Source organism: Drosophila pseudoobscura, chromosome X, assembly GCF_009870125.1.
Source record: "Drosophila pseudoobscura strain MV-25-SWS-2005 chromosome X, UCI_Dpse_MV25, whole genome shotgun sequence".
Taxonomy (NCBI): domain Eukaryota; kingdom Metazoa; phylum Arthropoda; class Insecta; order Diptera; family Drosophilidae; genus Drosophila; species Drosophila pseudoobscura.
This window is the reverse complement of record NC_046683.1, coordinates 16,847,809-16,863,082: the sequence shown is the minus strand read 5'-3', so window position 1 is coordinate 16,863,082 and position 15,274 is coordinate 16,847,809. Positions and strand designations below refer to the sequence as shown.

Here is a 15,274-nt window from a genome sequence, read left to right as displayed (position 1 = left end):
TGTAATTTATGAAATATGTACAGTGTTGGTGAACCTTTGAATCAAAAACAGAACCAGCACCAGAGACATTCCACATTGAGATTCTTCTTCGTTGGATTCATAGGTACATTATCCTTAAGAGAAGCCCTCTCCTATCCCGCCTATCCCTCTCCCGGCTTAGGGATATGTTATTAATTTTTCAAATCTGTCAATGTTCAAGTCATTCTGTGTCTCAGATTGAAGTTTAACTTAATAGATTACCCATTACCCAAATGAAATAAACTATCCAAGATATTCGATAATTTTTTGTACTACGTATGTAAATCTTTTTGGAATACAAGAATTATGCTAATGATATCAATGTGCTGTGCTAAATTTTATATACAATTTTTTCTAATAATTCCAACTTATCAAATAATGCAATAATGAACAATTTTAGTCACTTCCGACTGGTATATCTTCACCGGAATCCCCATTCTTTTCATACCTTCTCTTCCTTGTTCCCCAATCCTATTTAACACATCAATTAGGCCAACCAAATCATCCAAAATTAGCCGTGATATATAGTGCTGGAAAATTGAAGATGGCACTAAGAGATGGAAATTTATGCGAGCTGGGGGCTGCCACTCCACTCCACCGAACAGAAGCTGCGGCAAGATGACAACTAAACAGCTAAACAGTTTTGTTCATACACAGATCAAATAAATCAGATATAGGGTATTCAAAGTGGCAGCCAGCTCTTAAAGCTGCTCTCCCAATCTGCGTTTTTCTCCGGCTGTCCCAGTGCAAGTGCAAGAGAAAGCCTCTCTCTATCTCTCCCGCTCTTCGTCTTTCTTCGGCCTCAGTGTCTGAGTCTCCAGCTCGAAGTCTCTGCTACGGACTCTCTGCCTTGCCTTTCGCTCTTTCGGTTAATTTTTGGAGCCGAGCCGGGCTTCATTTCAGCCGCTGCAGATTTGGCCAAATCATTCCGTTGCCAACGTTGTAACTGGAAAACGTGTTCGAACGGATCGCTGTAGCACCTGCCGTACGTCGCGCTGTCGTCATATCGTCTCTGTCGCGAGTGGTGCATTTTCCGGATGATTTATCGCCACTGCCACTGCCACCGCCCGTGTCCTCCCCCCTCCGGTGTGCCCCTCAGAAGTGAACACTATCCTCGGACTTAAAGTGCGTGACACCTTAGGTTTTTGCCGAGTTTTTGTTTATTTTTTTGGTGTTGCTTTTCATAATCGTTAATCATTGTCGGCAACTATTTATAAATGTTTGAAATTGAAAAAATTTCATTACCAAGCTACGAAATACAGAAAAAATACGAGATAAATATGATAAGTGTTTGCTGAATCATAACTTTTGGGTGCCAAGAGGAATACACAGCCAATAGATCGAGAGTGGTTATTAATATTCGACAAGAATTGACAGGTAAGCTTAAGAAAACCATCGGAATGTGCATAAATATATCTAAAAGTAATTAAAAAAAACAAGGAACACTATTAGGAGTACTATTATTACGCTCCTAGAAACAAACCTCGTAGTCCGGTAGTATTTTTCGCAGTCAAAATATTTGCTATCGATTGCAAACTCTACAAGTGACTAGGCCTATAATCGTCTCAACTGAACAGGCGAAATATTGAAAAGGACTCCGATGTTTTAGCCTCAAAAAAGGCTCAATAAAATCGCAAAAATCATGATCCCGTCTTAGGGCTTGCAAAACCAGCCATGCCTAAAATCCGCTTGTTCCATTTTGTGTGTTTTAATCACAATTCTGTGATCAGTTATTAAGTTCATACAGTTCGTATTTTCCTGGTTGAGAACATGAAAGCAGGGAGACTGTATTTTCTGGCGGTTTTACTAACGTTTTGTTCGAGCCAAGACTGGATAATTCTAGTATAATCTACTACTACTTAATCTCCATTCCTTACAAAATACATACATCATCAAAATGCACAACAAACTCAATAGATATTTCACATACGAATAAGTACAATTGTCAAATTAATTGTCAAAAACTCATTGTCCAAGGTGCTCTTTCATATTTATAGATTCACATTCAAAGATACTTTACCACTGAAAGTCTTTGGCAAGCCTTCTTTTTTCTATTTTTATTTTTATTTTTTTTATTTTTTAATTTGTGGATAAGTGCGCATCGGCTTGATTTTGCTTTGTGCAATTTTCTTTCGTCTAGCAAAATGTTCATGGTCTATTAATTGCCGGAGCAGCTCATTTTCTTTTATACATATGAATTAACCATATATGCACATATATTTGGCTTTTATTTTTTACGGTCTCATGTGGGGCCCACACTTCATGTACGAGCATATCGAAAATCAAAATCAAAATCATTTTCAGTCAGCTTTGGGCAATGCCCCATGGCCCGGGGCACTTAGAAATTGCTTTGATTACGATTGGAGCCGTACGCAATTTTCCATTAAACCGAGTCTAGCTACGGGTTTTTTTTCGCTGCTGCTGTTGCATTTGCAGAACAAAAGACTTGGGCAACAAACTTGACTGCGCTTGCGGTTTTGTTGGCTTTGCGATGGGGGCGGGGGCGGTGGCCGTGGCGGGGGCGACAGGTGACAACGCAACGTCTCTATGTGCATTCAGATGGATGACTTTCTCCCTGCCGTTTCGTGCCGTTTCGTACCGAGCCCCAGTGGCTCCAGCTGCAGACTCTGGTTCTAAGTGCCATTGCTAATAAGCCGCGGGGATTGTTGTTTGGTTTTTTGTTGTCGCTCACTCGAGGGTAGCCAGGGACATGCAGATTCGATGATAGCACTCGCTGCAGGCACAAAATTCCACTGTGGAAGCTCGGGAAAATGTACAAAATTCTTTGGCTCCCAGGCATCCCCGATCTGCCTGTCTGTCTATATATATTTTGATTTGCCTGGATACTCTTACAAACACAGAAACAGGGTTTAGGAAAAACAGGAATTAAATATTCCAGAACCAACCTAGAAATGTTCCAACCGATCTCAACGAAACATATTCATAGTCTTTAGGTAGTTTCATTTAAAAACTGAGCATCAAAGGGTCTAACCTTTGGCGAACGTATCTCAATTTGGGCGACTCGCTCACATGGAAAACAGTCTCCAACTCCAACTCCGACTCCGTCAGCGTCTCCGTTTCAGAGACTCTCGTATCCAAGCTCCAAATGATATTAATTGCCCCTCACACACCCATACCCATACCCATACACTTGGGTACTTAGTTGACTTTCATTGTCTTGACGGTGGGGTTTGTGGGGGTCTTATTATGCGTCAAGCGTACGAGTACGAGTATTTTTATGCTTCATATACATACTGGTACTGGTACTGGTACTCGTACTCGTACTCGTATGTTTTCTGCCCTGACTTTGACTGCAGCTCCAGTTTAATCACACTTTTAACTCCGTTTCACATAATACTAATTTCATAATTTGCACCGCCCAACGCACCACCACCGCCAACAGCACCACCAACACCACGAGCACCGCACCGCACCGCACCGCACCGCACCGGCTGCATACATTTCAGCCGGGCCGGGGCATTTTCACTTTTACACATCGGCACATCGGTGGCAACAATGATTAAAATAAATCTCGCCCGTTCATTTTGCATAAGTGGGGACTTTTTCCCAACATTCGCCGATGGGAAATCTTCGCTTCGGGATCGCTGCCCGAGAAGTACTTCCAAGAATTCCGGAATGGATTGGCGGGTCGCTGGTTGTTGAGTGCTGGGTGCCACCCATCGCTGTCCTAGGCGTTGACATGCCTCTGAACAAGCTAACTGAGAGTAAAGTTAAGCTAGCGGATCATAATTGCTCCGCCAGAGCTACGACAGAGTACAGGTACTCTGGTACTGGTACTGGAGGGTAGGCTACAGAAGACCCAGCAGCAGCAGGCGAGGATGGAGGGGCAGCAGAAGCTATCGTGTAACCAGCAACGCAGTCGAGCTCAGGTCCATGATCATGATCAAGTTGGGTCTGTTGATGATGTGCGGGTATTTTCACTTGCTCGAGAACCTTGTCTGGCAAAAGTAGCAGAAAGAAGTCAGAAGATAACGATAGATTTGTGGGCTTCGAATAGGTATAAAAGTATGTTCAAAGTTGTCAATTATAATATATAAATATTTGGAATACAATACAAAGATATAAGGCTCTGGACTATGGAAACTATGGCCTATATAAAGATTGCGAAAACATCTCACAAAATGTTTCCTACTGCTTTATTTAAAGTTTACTACTGAGACCTTAATTAAAAGATTCTTAAACTATAATTTATCCAGCTTTTTTGATGCCCAAGACTGCTATGGAACTACATTCATATTATCTATGTAACAGAATAAGATAGATAGAATGAAGGATGGTAGAATTAAGTAAATATTCTTGGATGCTGTTGCATTTTTCAGTTACTGCTTAACCAGTATTCCTCATTGGTGTTGTATTAAAATCAGTTTAGTGGAGGTGTACTTATCCTAGTACATATTCACATATTTAAATATTTATATATTAAACTGAACTATCAAACTCTTGATAAAATCTTGCCAAAGATACTAGCTCTCTTTTAAAATGGAGCAGAACCTATCGGGCTGATGCCGTGGTTAAAAGAATCAATAGACTATCGATGGAACCCTGCTAGCTATCGAGGGGCCAACTTAGGTTTTAATCATTAAAGCGTATTCTAGAGTATTCACTTGTTCGGTGCTGCTCTGTCAACGCCCTCCCCCTTGGGGTGTCGTTGGTTGTTTTGTTGTTTTGTTGCCTTGCGGTTGGCAGTTGTGCATCTTTGTGGCTTGTATCTGTCAGCAATAGCTGCAATAGCTGGTACCATATAATCAAGAAGCGCTCTCTGGCAACCCAAAAACACTGAAAATAAGTGCCAGAAAATAACAAATGGCGCGGCCCCACAGTGCAGTGGAAAAGGAAAGGCACACTGGGGCAGAGAGGGGCAGAGAGGGGGGCGTATAGCGCAACAAATGGGTATCTTTCGGTTGTATCAAATCAACAGTCTAAGAATGAAAGTTACTGTTACTACTGTGACTGCTGTTGCTTCTGTTGTGGGGAGTACGAGTACTTGAACAATACAAAACTGAGATGGCTAGAGGCCCCCATCAGCGCCCCTTTTTCTGGGTCTTTTGTCAATGTGAAAATTTATTTATTGCCGAACACATCATATTTTTCATTTCTCAGTGCCAATGCCAGTGCCAGTCCTCAGTCCCTAGTCGCCAGTCCCCATACCCTTTTCTTGGGATTGGGGTCTCTTCAGCAAACAATTAACATAATTATCAATGGTGTCGGACTTCCATTTGAGCAGCAGCGTCCGTCGACTGCACTTTTCACACTTTCCATGCGGCGCTTTCTGGTTCACAATTTGTTGTCTCTTCGCGGCCTTTGTGGCATTTGTCACAGAAATTATGCATAAATTTTGTGTGCGTGCGGGGTTTTTTCCTTCGGTATCTTTCTGCTCGCTTTCGAATTGGAATCGCTTAGTTTTGATGTTGTCTTTTGATCTTTTGTTGCCATACCAGGCCATTCTGTGGCCCATTGTCAACCCTTCACCTTCGGCCCGGCGAGAGATTTGGGGAGAGGAAAGCTAAATTGTCACAAGTATCGTAAATTTGGGAGCTTGGCACCAGCCGAACAATGACAAATCGATGACGGAGTCAACAAATAAATACCATCCGACATTTATAAACAAATTTGTACCCTACTCCCAGACATTTATTGTAATTGTGTGGCTGGAAAGTGAAACCTCAGACGGGCATCGTTCATAATCGGCCTCCCAATAACTCAGCACAATGCCAACAGCTGCCCCCCAATCAATAAAGGGCAGACAAATGTTTCTGTTTGAACTGGAAAACTAGTAACTTTCAAACGCATTTCGATGCGACATGATCCGATCCAATGCGATATGACATATAATGCGATTAGGCGAAGAAGGCGATCAAATGCTGTGATGGAACGAACGGTTATCGAAGATCTTGTGATTTATATAACACTTGTCTGGGACTTCCATTGTGATCAAACATACATCATTGGAAAAGTATCTAAAGAAATGGCTTTAACTTTCTGGCTAACAAATTGCTTATTTGGGCCCAAATGAAACAACTTTTCAGAGCTGTCTTCCTATAATCTATACATATACTATGCAAAGTAGAAGCTGTGCTAGATGTGCAGCTTTTGGCTTTGGCAACTGAATTCCGAATTGTGTTATCTCTTCCGAATGAGAGTTCCAATAATCCTGTAATCTTTTGCCCCTTTTCGACCTGAGGCCACGCCCGTTGCTATTCCGTTTCTCTGCTAGAGATGCATCGCAGCATCTTCATTCTTGTCATGATGCATCAGTGTCAGGTGTCGGGCGGACAAATCTAAATTCCCGTTACCAACTTAGCCACGAATATGCGGAGACCCTCTGGCAGTGCCAAAGACTCCATAATTCCATGTTTATCCTATATCTTTCCCATTATTTGTGCAGGTACATGGCAGTACAGCAGAAATTGAAAAACTGAAAAACCAAAAATGGCAACTGTATAAGCCAGACAGCCAAATTAAAACTTAAGAGATTAAAGGGGCTATATATCATGGCTACAATCGCATAATCACGACAGGCAATTCAACTAACTTATTCGCTCCCAAGCCTCATCACGATGCTCATGAGGCACGGGGCTTGGGGCAAGGGGCACGGGGCTTGGGGCTAAGACTAATCCAGCTGGGGTTTCGGGTTCGTGCACTGGAATCTGCTGACCTTTTGTGGCTTGAAGAGTATTCAGGTAGTGGCATTGCTTGACCAGACCAGACAGACAGCCTGTCACATCTCAATTGGCGCTTGACCAGAGAAATGGCAAAACACGAGGAGAGAGGAGGCTCTTGACACCAGCCACAGCCACAGTCTCTGCAACAAGTTGTACAAAGCTGATGCTCATGTTTTTGATGGTGCTCATGTTTCTGGTGTTGCTGGATACCGGCTGATGTTGCAGATTGTTGCAGATTACTGCCGATGATGCTGCCTGTGTCTCTGCTGCTGCTGCTGCTGCCTCTGCTGCTGCTGGTCATGTTATCGCCAATGTTGTTGGTGCCGTTGCCACGCCTCCGGCTGGCCAGTGGTCTCTGTTGCAATTTCTGGTTTTGCTTACATAAAAATCAACAAAAAACATCAAAAAAGAAAGATTATCATTTTTCGGGAACTGCCGAAACACACATTTTTGTTGGCAGCTTTGTGGCACTTTAATGACTGAATCCGATCGAGAGGCGAACAAAAAAGTTGTGACTGTCATTAAGACGTTGTGACAACGAAACAAAACGAAATTGTTACACCACCTTTGCCTTTGATTCGTGCATACATTACATATTTATATGATATGATATAGTGGTATATGTGGGGATCCATACTCGTAGCATTGATGGACTGTGGGGTAGCGGCAGCATCAGCATCTGGCTGAGACTCCGGTCACTTCCGTGCTCTCCGATCGGGTCACAGCTTGCGCAAGTTTCCGGCTCCTGCCGCCTGTTGGCCGCCATGGCCAAATGCGAATCACAATTCGAGCTTGTTTTGCCCGCAGTTCACTCTCGTTTTGGCTTTTACTTTTCGGTCTTCACTTTTACCTCCCGGATGGCTCGGCTTCCCAAACGAAAGCAAACTGCAAATCAACAATAGCAATAACAATAACAATAGCAATGGCCATAATAAAAACCACTTGAGCGGTCAGCAGCAGCCAGCATATTCGGCATGGAAATGGGGAAGATTGGGTCGAAGGCTGGCCCCAGCCCAGCAACTAGTAGATCATATTCGGATTCGTTCGCAGTCGTAATCATTTCTAAAAAAAGACGTATGTATGCTTTTTTAATGACATAATTAGGCGTTGTTTCGAAAGGTGTTGCTCTTAACAGACCTCGAGAAGGGCGCTAAACGAGGGAGCTGCGCTCCACTAAATCATTTAACTGCCACTCAGACAGACAGAAAAACCAAAACCAAAACCAAAACCAAAAAAAAAGACCGGGTCACCGCCCAGGCTTATTGATTTGACCCGACCGAGGCGCAGACTTTCACTCAATGCAACCGCAATCGGAGTCGGAGTTGGAGTCGGAGTCGTAGTCAGAGTCGTTCATGTTTGTCGTGATTCGCACTCCTGGGCATGCCTGAGAGCAGGCATGTCTGATCGCATAGCATGTACACAGGTACGTAGATCCATACACATATACAGTGTTTATTTTAATTCCTAATTTGGAATTACCGAGACGACGCATTCCGTGCTGCACTGCCTGAGATATCATGATTGCATTCGGTTGTTTGTTTCTCTTTTTTTTTTTGTACGATATGATGCTGGGTGATGTCATCCGTTCCCAGGCACGGATGGCCAATTCGGGAGCTTTGGGAGCAGCACAGATCCGGAGGCGAGCAACGAAATCAATTTTATGTAATTATGTAACTGTTGCTGTCGGTCCCAAAGACGGACGCCGACTCTGATCATCAATCAGTTGGAGGGCTCATCATTAGCTCACATCTCAACGAAACGTCACACACGAAACGGAGATGCGATCAAATATCCAAAAGATACTCACAGTGGTGAGGTGAGTGATGGCTGGACAAGGCCGAAGTATTAATAGGGACCCACAGAAAAGCTCCAGAAATGAGTTTGCAGCATGGAAGGGTGGCGGTATGCAACATTTATAGTACAATAAAAGGGAGTATCCCGCACATAAGCGACACTAAAATCGAAATGTCTGGTTTTGTCGCATTAATAGCGCTGTTGAGCTACTGAGCTTTGTTTGAGATCTACAAAGCCGAAGGGATATCGAAAGGTTCGCGCTAGGTTTACGACGAGAGGATGGCGAGTCTCTTGGCTAATAAGCTCGATCTTAGAACTATTCGGAATGCAAAAGCAATAAGAGAGTGCTATGTCCAGACTAAATTCAAGGGCATGGCGGCCCTAATGGAAGCGAGAGCGCGTCACAACGAGACAGCGATGGAAAGAAAGAAAGACGCCAGAGAACGGCTGCATAGGGTGGTCCGCTCCCGCAACGCGCTCTCTTTTCGGGTCTTATTTTTTTCAGTACGGCAGAAAGCTTCGTTCTGCTCTCTCTCATCAAATATGGCGTCAAAGCGCTCTTAGTGGTGCTAAGCGTAAAATAAGACCCGAAAGAGAGTTAGCGGACCACCTGTGGTCCTGGATATATGTAATGTGGTCTAGTGCAAACAGTGCCGTGCAAAGAACAAACACTAATAGGGATTTACTTTCCTGCTGGACCACTGGCTATAATCTATGGATTATTGGGTAATATTGCTTGGGACTAGATTGGGATGTTAAGACAATGATGATCTAGATCTTCGACTGGATATAGTTAAGGATAAACTTGTTCCAAAGAAGTACAATGTGATGTCGGAACCGTACTTTATCTGTTCGACTGAGGGTATTTATTATTACGTTACCTTACGTTAATTGGCGAATACACGTATAATATCAGAGCTTCTTCAGTTATTAATTTAGATCAAAGGCTGCTGTTAACCCACAATAGCAGACGCGAAGATCGCACTCCGACCATGCCTTCCTGTTGTGGACACCTGCAGAGCAAGTCACCAACCAAATGGATAACAATTTGAGCTGAAATTGATGGCGAGCGAGTACGTTCAACCTACAGCTGGCTACAGCTGGCAATGCCTGCCGGTGCCACTTCCATTTCCATTTCCACTTGTTAGCCAAGTTTATTGTCGATCCATTAGCGTTGCATTGCTGCGAGCCATTCCATTTGATTTCGAGAGCAAATGCCAATCGGCAGCCCCGATCCCCATTCAAAGCCCCAGCCAAATAAAAGTTCAATGGCTACAAAGGCGAACTCATCTTGGAAAATTGATTTGCAGTTTGCTTGATTGCCAGGCATCAGGCACCACCTTGGTGGCATTCATTTTCAATGGCTTCTTGCTCCTCCTCCTGCAGGCTCCATCTCCGTTAGACCGCGGACAGGCACCCAAATTGCTTTTAGCTTAATGAAGCTGCCACCACTTGCAGCAACAGTGATTTCCAGCAATAGCCATTGATGAATTGCAAGTCTTGCGGTTGCCGCGTCCGCATGGAATGCGCACACTTTGTCTTTTGTCGAGGACACGTTGGCCACCACACGTCTTGGCGCAGCCATCCATGGCAATATGGTCAAACAGTCGGATATTTTGGCCTTACGTGCAACTTATATACTGGGTGTATGGCGCATAGCAATAGCCATGGAGAAATGGTTAATTGATTCTAGTCCGTGCCAACCTACCATAGACATTCTTAGGTTGAAAAACACCCAAGAACTGGAGGCTTTTAGAGAGTATTTTAGGACGTATGTGCGTATCATATATCGGTACCAATGAGACTGGATATGGGTATGTGAGGGCCGTGGCACCGCTCTGGAGACCTTATGATTTAATTGGCCAGATAAAAGTTTGGTTTATGTACAATCAGAACAAATCAACACACAATACCCAACCAATACTCGTATCGAGGCTGACTTTCGCTTTCGTCATTTGGAACTTGAACAATGGAATCTATTCTATTGGAAAGAATGCCTCACTATTTTCTCTGCGGTGTCCAATGAATTCGTAGATGAATAGCAAGCAGACGGAATGGAATAAGTCTCCATTGAACGCTTTGTATAGCAGAATCCGACGAGGGTCGAGGGCAGGGCTGATTGGTATGGGATTGGTAATGCTCTCCCTGGCGGGGCCCATTGGCAGGCAGACGAATCTAAATAGCAGCAGCAAACAACAAAAAACACCAAAATATAACATTAATTTCACTTTCTTTGCAGCAAGTTGAAGCGTTGTTGTAATTGCTGTTGTTGCTGCCACTGCTGCACGCTCCGGTGTCTTTGTACCCCCCCATTGTTGTGGCAGCGACAAGACAAGATCCAAAGCTGGGCGGCTGCCTCAGGTTTATTGACTGCGCGTCGTCTATGCAATTAACTTAAAGTTTTTTTTTCCTTCTCTTGTTTGCGCCTCAATGGGCCGCAGTCGGTCCGACCGACCAGGGGCAGCCAGGTGGGGCAGGTGTGGCAGGTGGGGCAGGTGTGACGGAGACTGACTGAACCGAAACATAAGCATCAGCTGCCTGAACAATTTTTTATAGGCTGAGCTTTGCAGAGGCAGCTGCCAGCTGGCATGGCATGGCCCAATGCACCGGAGGGCAGCAACACCCATGTCTGACATTGGCACTGACACTGACACTGAGACTGGGACTGACTCTAAGGAGGCGTCTCGAGCCACTTGTGGCACACATATTTTCACCCAGCAATTAGGCTGTTGCCCCATGCCCCACTCCATGAACGGTGCAATCAATAACGAGCACATATTTTTTTGCTTTATTTTCAATTCAATAATACATTAATAAACTCACAGATATTTCACATGGTAGTGTCCCTGTTTATCCAGTTTGGTTTCAGTTACGTTACAACATTAATACTTGCAAAATTTGCATAATTTAAAAAGTTCTTTTCGGGAAAGACAGTTGTTGGAATGCTCTAATGTCTGCTTGTTTACTTGGTGTACATTTGGAGTTTAAAATAGCCTCAGCTTCAATTAATGAAGCGAAAATGTTCTACTACATGTATAATTATGTTATATGTACTTGGAAATTGATTAAATCAATTCCGTAATTTAAATCGGACGTTTTTTGAGAGAGCACAGTCATCTCGTAATGTGTATAATCGAAAAAAAAATGATTTATAACTGATTTAACTGAATTAATAATTAAGGTCTCTTTGACTCTTTTTGGGACAAACAAGAAGATACTAACATATTTAGATATTCATGCAATGCAGAATGTTATCAAATCAAATGTGTGTGGGACGTGAAATTGCAGACAAAATGAACGATAGTTTTGCAATTAAGTGTACAAATAATAGAACGAGTCAGTCTTAATCGAAAAAAAAATATCACAGAAACTGAACATACGTGACTTAGTTGAGGGCCATGGTGCCCTCATCGACACTCAACAAAGAAAGGGCTATGTCTGGGCCAACATATAGATCCACACGACGCATCATCAACATTTTGTCCAGCTCGCGCTTCATTAGCATGCGCAAATTGATCAGTTGCTCTGCAAACATCGGGTGCATAGAGATGCGTACCCAGTGGTCAATACAAAGTTGCCCCTTGGGGGCGGTGTCCAGCAAGCCGAGGCTGCTGCTTGGTCTCTGTGCCATCTTGAGCACCTTTCCACCGGCGATGGCCACATGAAGGGTGCTGACCAAGCTGGTTTGCTCCAGCGACGATTTGGAGTCGGAGACACGTGACTTCTCCACGTACAGTACCCACTCGGTGGCCAGGGTCCTCGTCTTCTTTTTGCCCAGCAAGCAGGAGGTGCGGGAGACAAGTACGTTGGGATCGCACTCGGACACAAGCTCGTTCTTGTTGCGGTCATAATAGGCCAGATTGGGGTAGAGTCCAGCTGTGAGGGCCAGCCGAAGCATGTTGTTGTTTCTGTCATTGGCGCTGGCTTGGCGCCTGGTGGTCTGATCTAGCTTAAAAATTCTGGTAACAGAGTCCCGAAGCGTTAGCACGGCCGAAAAAAACATGGCCATGGATTTGGAACAAAGATAGTTGCGCTCACAGAACTGGACCACGTCCCTGTGGCTGTTTCGGGAAGCTTCCGTGTATTGCTGGAAGAGACTTATCATTCCGATCAAATCGCTGTTGATGCCCTCGGTGAATTTGAGGCGCGCCTCTTGAGTTTGAAAGCTCCTCCTTCGATCAACGGGCAGAAAGAAGGGATCACGGATGGAGTGGTAGGCAGCAATGATGATCATGCTGCCCAGACAGCGATAGTATGCCGCGTATACCACGCACTTAGCCATCTGCACGCTCAATGGCAGCTCCGCAATGATCCGGCCAAGCATGGTGATCGACTCGTCCCCGTCGTGCAGCACGCCCAACAACTTGAGCCGCGAACAGGCCTGATTGACGGCCTCCGGCTGCGGTGCATCCAGTGCCTGCGACAGAAACTTTGGTATGGACTGCTCAGGAGCAGCAATCTTGGCCAGCAGACAGATCTCGTCCAGCGTGCGCCGCTGTATCTCCGGAACAGGATACCAGCTCATCTTGGCGAATGTGTCGCAAGAGTACAGACGATAGCAGATGCCTTCGCGGGTTCGACCAGCTCGGCCAGCTCTCTGCTGGGCATCCGCCTGGGAGATCGACACTGTGGTCAGCTGCGAAGCGTTCGTTTTGGCGTCATAGATCTTCATCTTGGATTTACCCAAATCGATAACATAGACCAGCTCCGGTATGGTGATGGACGTCTGGCCGATGTTGGTGCTCAGAATGATCGTCAGCTGGATATTCGGGTAATGACGGAATATCTTATTCTGCTCATGGCTCTCCACCTGGCTGTGCAACAGAAGTACTTGTACTTTGTCCATCGGAAGTGAGTAGCACAGGCACTCCATCAACGTGGTAATATCATTGTAGCCGGGAAGGTACACAATTACCGCTCCCCTCACGCCCGTATTCACAAGGAGTTCCAGCAAGGAGAGAATCAGGTTGTTGTCAATTTCACCCTCCACGTGTCGCGTGAGGCTGTAGGCATGCAGCAGTTCGTGCTCTGTCGCGGTATCAACCTTGTTGCCCAATACGTCTTTCATGCCTTCGGTCATATAGCCAGTCTCGCGGAGAATGTGCTCCATCTGAAAGATGCGCACTCCGAAGCTGCGTCCCTCTACATCCAGGACGGGCACATTGCCAAAGTATGCGGACAACGCATTTAGGTCCATGGTGGCCGACATTAGAATCACCCTAAGATAGGGATTTCGTCTGAGCTCCAGCTTGATGACTAGCAGCAGAAAGTCCGTGTCCAGGTCACGCTCGTGCACCTCATCGATAATCAAGTGTGTGACGCTCTGAAAGAAGGCCTGGGTATCCATGGTCAGGGCCCGCAACAGGCAGCCGCTGGTGGTCAGCGTGAGAACAGTGTGGCTGGTGCAATTGCCTGCAAACAATCGAACGGCATTAACATCATCGGCATCTATCACAGTAGTCGTTGCACTTACTGTTCATGCGGATCTGATAGCCAACTATGATGCCTGGCATCTCGCCCCGCTCCCTCGAGATTCTCTCCGAGACGCTGATGGCCGCGATACGACGCGGCTGGCTCACCACGACACGCACGGGGTAGTTATGGTATGCAGCCGACTCAAGCACATATTGTGGCACCTGCGTTGACTTGCCGGAGCCGGTGGCACCCTTGATAATGAGAACCTTTGGACAAGTGGAGGACAAGCGTCAGGCGTTACCCCTGTGTGTTCAAGACTTGGCTTCAGACTCACCTGGAAACGCTGCAGAGTGTCCTGAATTATTGAGCGGTAGCCATAAATAGGTAGATTCATGCGTTCTTGAATCATCGGATTGTTTGTGTATGCCGGGTGTGGGGGTATTTTTCGGAGGCCCACTAATCCGAAGCTTTCTCGGTCCCCGTCTTGCTTTGCCCGCGGACCATTTCCTATGATTGCCGCCAAACACATCGCACGCTCAATTTTGGCCACTGACGATGATAGGATTCGGGTTACTCTAGAGCTAACCATCAGCACGGGGGCGTCGAGGCAAAGGTGTAGACACGAGCCCGGAGCCCGACTGATGCAAAGAACTCGGCTGTGAGCTGGCCCATAGCTGATGTAGTTCAGTCCCAAAGCCTGGGCACAGCCGGCAATGTGGCTGCGCTGTTCCTCGGTCAAGCCCTCTAGCTGGAACTCCACTTGGTCGGAGTCCAGGAAGTCTGCAAGCTTATGCTGTAAGATATCCATCTTTGTGAGTGGTAGGTCAACAATCTTAATACTATTTGCAGATAAGCCCGATGCTGGTTGCTGTGAACGCTTTCCACTAGCTGCTGTAGGTCCCTTTTTTCCTTTTTTATTTTTATTCTTCTTACGCTTTTTCGATTTTTGAATATTATTGTTGTCTGCCATCTGCTTACTGAATGTCACAAATATTTATTTTGCTATATTTTTGACTTGACTGATAAAAACCGACTAACTTAACCCACTTTACGCCCCTTTATTTAAAACTTGAGTTAGCCCCCGAAAAATAATGCTGTACTTAAATTCTCCTTGTAGATCCATTATTTCTCGTTACTTAATACAAAACGATACCATATCTCTAATCTGAACTGCGCTAATATTCTTCAAATTTGATTCTTTTCGTGGAGTATATTTTACTACCTACTGGGCACAATGGGTTAAGAGATATCTGTCCATTCCGCGATTTTCATATTCGATCTAATATTACTAGCTTAGATATTCAGCCTTAAAACCCTAGTTATCCAAATCCAGAGAAGCATTCCCGCTTCCAATTATCATCCAA

The 15,274-nt window shown here is 45.1% G+C and overlaps 2 protein-coding genes across 3 annotated transcripts in view; one reads left to right on the top strand and one right to left on the bottom strand.

Annotated features, from left to right (window-relative positions):
- The first annotated feature begins 1,179 nt into the window (after positions 1 to 1,179).
- f (espin protein forked) overlaps positions 1,180 to 15,274 on the top strand; it is a 53,235-nt gene continuing 39,140 nt past the window's right edge. The window contains exon 1 of the mRNA XM_033382402.1: positions 1,180 to 1,395. The gene's annotated coding sequence lies outside the window, so the exon portion shown is untranslated. The remainder of the gene's footprint in view (positions 1,396 to 15,274) is intronic.
- Positions 11,261 to 14,957, bottom strand: LOC4814507 (3'-5' RNA helicase YTHDC2). Of its 2 annotated transcripts, XM_033382406.1 has the most exons (4): positions 14,844 to 14,955; positions 14,245 to 14,703; positions 13,969 to 14,176; positions 11,261 to 13,907 (listed from the first exon to the last, which is right to left on the bottom strand). In XM_033382406.1, exons 2-4 carry the CDS (start codon positions 14,497 to 14,499, stop codon positions 11,881 to 11,883), a joined length of 2,490 nt encoding a protein of 829 aa, XP_033238297.1. In that variant the 5' UTR covers positions 14,500 to 14,703; positions 14,844 to 14,955; the 3' UTR covers positions 11,261 to 11,880. The 2 variants fall into 2 exon arrangements, with proteins under 2 accessions (XP_033238297.1, XP_001354612.4); XM_001354576.4 differs by having other exon boundaries at positions 14,245 to 14,957.